The 5000-nt window shown below is 47.5% G+C and overlaps 1 protein-coding gene across 2 annotated transcripts in view; it reads left to right on the top strand.

The window, feature by feature from the left end:
* Positions 1–5000, top strand: part of ubr2 (ubiquitin protein ligase E3 component n-recognin 2) — a 50875-nt gene that overhangs the window by 39332 nt on the left and 6543 nt on the right. For both annotated transcript variants that reach the window (XM_053333466.1, XM_053333467.1), the window contains 5 exons: positions 910–977; positions 1986–2124; positions 4116–4206; positions 4535–4665; positions 4950–5000. The exon at positions 4950–5000 is cut by the window's right edge and continues 58 nt beyond it. In XM_053333466.1, the coding sequence (XP_053189441.1) occupies positions 910–977; positions 1986–2124; positions 4116–4206; positions 4535–4665; positions 4950–5000 (480 nt within the window). The remainder of the gene's footprint in view (positions 1–909; positions 978–1985; positions 2125–4115; positions 4207–4534; positions 4666–4949) is intronic.

The following is a 5000-nucleotide window of genomic DNA, read 5'->3' as shown; positions in this document are numbered from 1 at the left end:
CCCTCGCTCCAGAAGAGGCACCTTAAGGCTTGACTGAAGTTTGCTGCTGATCACATGGACAAAGATAAAACCTTCTGGAGGAAAGTTCTGTGGTCAGATGAAACAAAAATTGAGCTGTTTGGCCACAACACCCAGGAATATGTTTGGAGGAGAAAAGGTGAGGCCTTTAACCCCAAGAACACCATGCCTACCGTCCAGCATGGTGGTGGTAGTGTGATGCTCTGGGCCTGGTGCTTTACAGAGAGTAAATGGGATAATGAAGAAGGAGGATTACCACCAAATTCTTCAGGATAACCTAAAATCATCAGCCCGAAGGTTGGGTCTTGGGCACAGTTGGGTGTTCCAACAGGACAATGACCCCAAACACACATCAAAAGTGGTAATGGAATGGCTAAATCAGGCTAGAATTAAGGTTTTAGAATGGCCTTCCCAAAGTCCTGACTTAAACTCCATTGAGAACATGTGGGCAATGCTGAAGAAACAAGTCCACGTCAGAAAGCCAAAAAATGTTGCTGAACTGCACCGATTCTGTCAAGAGGAGCGGTCAAAGATTCAGCCAGGAGCTTGTGGATGGCTACCAGAAGCTCCTAATTGAAGTGACAATGGCCAAGGGACATGTAACCAAATATTAGCATTGCTGTATGTATATTTTGGACCCGGCAGATTTGGTCACATTTTCAGTAGACCTATAATAAATTCATAAAAGAACCAAACTTCATGAATCTTTTTTGTAACAAAGAAGTTTGTGTTCCAATCACTCTATCACAGAAAAATAAGAGTTGTAGAAATTATTGGAAACTCAAGACAGCCATGACATCATGTTCTTTACAAGTGTATGTGTGTAACTCTATAATAAATGTGTGTGTGTGTGTGTGTGTGTGTGTGTGTGTGTGTGTGTGTGTGTTGTAGTTCTGGTTCCAGACCTTCAGGTAGAAAACACTCCGTGTATCCTGGACGTCGACATGTTTCACCTGCTGGTGAGTTTCATTACACCCAGTTTAAATCCAGTTTAAATCCCGTATAGATCCCATAGAGATCCGGTGTAGATCCAGTAGAGATCCAATAGAGATCTGGTAGAGATCCAGTGTAGATCCAGTGTAGATCCAGTAGAGATCCCATAGAGATCCGGTGTAGATCTGGTATAGATCCCATAGAGATCTGGTATAGATTTAGTAGAGATCCGGTGGAGATCAAGTAGAGATCCAGTGTAGATCCGGTAGAGATCCAGTAGAGATCCCATAGAGATCCGGTGTAGATCCAGTAGAGATCCAATAGAGATCTGGTAGAGATCCAGTGTAGATCCAGTGTAGATCCAGTAGAGATCCCATAGAGATCCGGTGTAGATCTGGTATAGATCCCATAGAGATCTGGTATAGATTTAGTAGAGATCCAGTGTAGATCCGGTAGAGATCCAGTGTAGATCCAGTGGAGATCCGGTAGAGACCCAGTAGAGATCCGGTAGAGATCCAGTAGAGATCCAGTAGAGATCCGGTAGTGATCCAGTGGAGATCCAATATAGATCCGGTATAGATCCAGTAGAGATCCAGTATAGATCCGGTAGTGATCCGGTAGAGATCCAGTGGAGATCCAGTGGAGATCCGGTAGAGATCCAGTGGAGATCCAGTGGAGATCCAGTAGAGATCCAGTGGAGATCCGGTGGAGATCCAGTAGAGATCCAGTTGAGATCCAGTATAGATCCAGTGTAGATCCAGTATAGATCCAGTGTAGATCAGGTAGAGATCCGGTATAGATCTAGTAGAGATCCGGTGGAGATCCAGTGTAGATCCGGTATAGATCCAGTAGAGATCCGGTGGAGATCTAGTAGAGATCCAGTAGAGATCCAGTAGTGATCCAGTGGAGATCCAGTGGTGATCCAGTGGAGATCCGGTAGAGATCTAGTAGAGATCCAGTGGTGATCCTGTAGAGATCCAGTAGAGATCCGGTAGTGATCCGGTAGTGATCCGGTCATGCGTCTCTCTCTGCAGGTCTACAGCGTGTTGTCCTACAGCTCCGTTCACTGTCTCGACCAATCACGACAGACCGTGGTCGACTCGGCTCACCTGCATCTCCTCCACCTGATTACTGTAACGCACCTGGTCCAGGTCCTGCTCACCTCCACACCAGGTAACACACACTCACACACACACACACACACACACACACACACACTCACCTCCACACCAGGTAACACACACACACACACACACACACACACACACACACACACACACACACACACACACACACACACACATATACACACTCACCTCCACCACAGGTAACACACACTCACACACACACACACACACACACCTCCACACCAGGTAACACACACACACACACACACATCACTCCACCACAGGTAACACACACACACTCACACACACACTCCACCACAGGTAACACACACACACACACACACACACACACACACATACACACATCACTCCACCACAGGTACACATACACACACACACTAGGGCTGGACGATTAATTGAATTTTAATCGCGATATAAAAACATAATAATCGGCATAAAGCGATTAGTGCTCCGCCCGGCGCGGCGCACCTGTGACGTAAATCCAACCCCTCCCGTCTTTCCCAGCTGGTTCTGTGTCCCGCCCCTTATGTCAGACCCGCTGGAGGAACGCTGGGTTTCTGCTGATCTGGGAGATTTAAAATGATAAGAAGAAAGGAAGGACTGAGACATCTTCACTGCTCAGTTTGGCGTGACATCACACAGCTATCAGGACGCTGCACTCTCTCACATGTGCTGCATTGCTTTGTCACACCCTCATTAAAATCAGTATAGGGCCCATTAAAATTAAAATGTCATAAAAACACAGTGTCGCTGCATAAAATGTAATAACACCGCCATTAAAACATTCAAACAATTGTCTTTTTAACGTTCTGGCATTAAATGGGAAGTTGCGGCAGCTTGGAATAATAAACACAATAAAATGAAATCAGTGCAGCAGCTATCCTCAAGTCTGGTGAACTGCAAACCGCTGGCGACAACCTCATTGTGCTCCCTGACAAGTTTACGGTTCGAGGTCAGCGCAGAGTCAGCTGAAGAAAGCGTCGCCGCCTGCCTTAAAGCCACACTCCTATTTACTAAAAGTCTTTGCTGTTTGCTCACTTTTACGACGCGCCCGCAGTCACTCTCCAGCGCGTGCTCTTGCTTGCTGGCTCCAGACTCCGGGAGATTGGGTCTCATGTGCTGGCGTCAAGAAACCGCTATCAATATGCAGAGAGTTGGCAGTGTTTCCCACACATAGACTAATTCGTGTCGGTGCGCCACAGATTCAACACCGGCCGCCACATATTGCGTTTCGTTATTAATTTTTTTTTTAACGCTAATTAAAAAATATGCATCGTATTCGTTAAGCTGCATTTCCTTTCTCTGCTCTCCCTGCGTCTCTCTGTCACTCACGCGTCTCTCTCACATAGCTCACACACAGCCCCTCCCCTCCGTGCACACCGCGTGTGTCTCCATCAGCGAGATCACCCCCCCCCCCCCCCCCGTCGGCTGGTTTACCGAAACCGACCAACCAACCAACCCCCCCCCCCCCCCCCCCCCCCGTCGGTCGCCGGACTACCACCACACATTGCCTTCAGATCTGTGGGAAACACTGGTTGGGATGTATGGATTACATAATATATTAATGTCTGTTCACTTCTCAGCTTGAGAAGTGACAGGTGTGGCGTGAGAGCATGTGAACTGCTTGACACAGTGCACACCATCATGGTGTCACCATGGCAACACGACCAATTTGTTTAATAAGCTCGGTAGCCAGGGGATTTTTGTTTTGGTAGGTTTTCGGCTATTTATTTTTTATTTATTGTTTTGACATATTGCTATTATTATTTCCATTTATCATCGTTGTGCTGTTCAAATATATTTCAAGTTGAGTTCTGGTGGTTCAATAAATGCTAACACACACACATACAGAGACACACACACACACACATACAGAGACACACACACACACACATACAGAGACACACACACACACACACAGATCAGTGAAGGTGATCTGACTCTCACCTGTTGTGTGTGTGTGTGTGTGTGTGTGTGTGTGTGTGTGTGTGTGTGTGTGTGTGTGTGTGTGTGCAGAGGAGGTGTGTATGGATCAGGACGGTGGCGAATCAGAGGAGGAGCAGCTCACCTGTCAGCTGTACGACACACTGAGGACACATCTGGGCAGGTGAGTGTGTGTGTGTGTGTGTGTGTTTTACCTGCTGACCTCTGTGTGTGTGTCTGTCTGTATGTGTGTGTGTGTTTTACCTGCTGACGTGTGTGTGTGTGTGTGTGTGTGTTTTACCTGCTGACCTGTGTGTGTCTGTGTGTGTGTGTGTGTGTGTGTGTGTGTGTGTGTGTGTCTGTGTGTGTCTGTGTGTGTGTGTGTTTTACCTGCTGACCTGTGTGTGTGTGTGTGTGTGTGTCTGTGTGTGTCTGTGTGTGTGTTCTACCTGCTGACCTGTGTGTGTGTGTGTGTGTGTGTGTGTGTGTGTGTGTGTGTGTGTATTGATCAGTGTGTTACCTGAGGTGACCTCTGGGTGGCAGCTGCTGCGTTGTGTGAAAGCCGGCGTCCTGCCTTTCCTCCGAGCCGTCGCTCTCTTCTTCCACTACTTGAACTCTACAGCTCCACCTGCTGACCTGCTGGGTAAGAACACACACACACACACACACACAGACACACACATACACACACAGAGACACACAGATACAGACACACACACACACACACAGATACAGACACACACACACACACACACACACACACATACTGAAATGTGAAGCTCATCTTATCTGTGTGTGTGTATGTGTGTCTCTGTGTGTGTGTGTGCGTGCGTTTTTGTGTGTGTGTGTGTGTGTGTCTGTCTTTGTGTGTGTCTGTCTTTGTGTGTGTGTGTGTATTTGTGTGTGTGTGTGTGTGTGTGTGTGTAGTTGCAGGTCCTGGTCAGTGGGAGGCGCTGTGCAGCTACCTCGGCCTGCCCT

This window comes from Scomber japonicus, chromosome 14 (genome assembly GCF_027409825.1).
Source record: "Scomber japonicus isolate fScoJap1 chromosome 14, fScoJap1.pri, whole genome shotgun sequence".
Lineage (NCBI taxonomy): Eukaryota > Metazoa > Chordata > Actinopteri > Scombriformes > Scombridae > Scomber > Scomber japonicus.
This window is presented reverse-complemented; position numbering and strand designations above follow the sequence as displayed.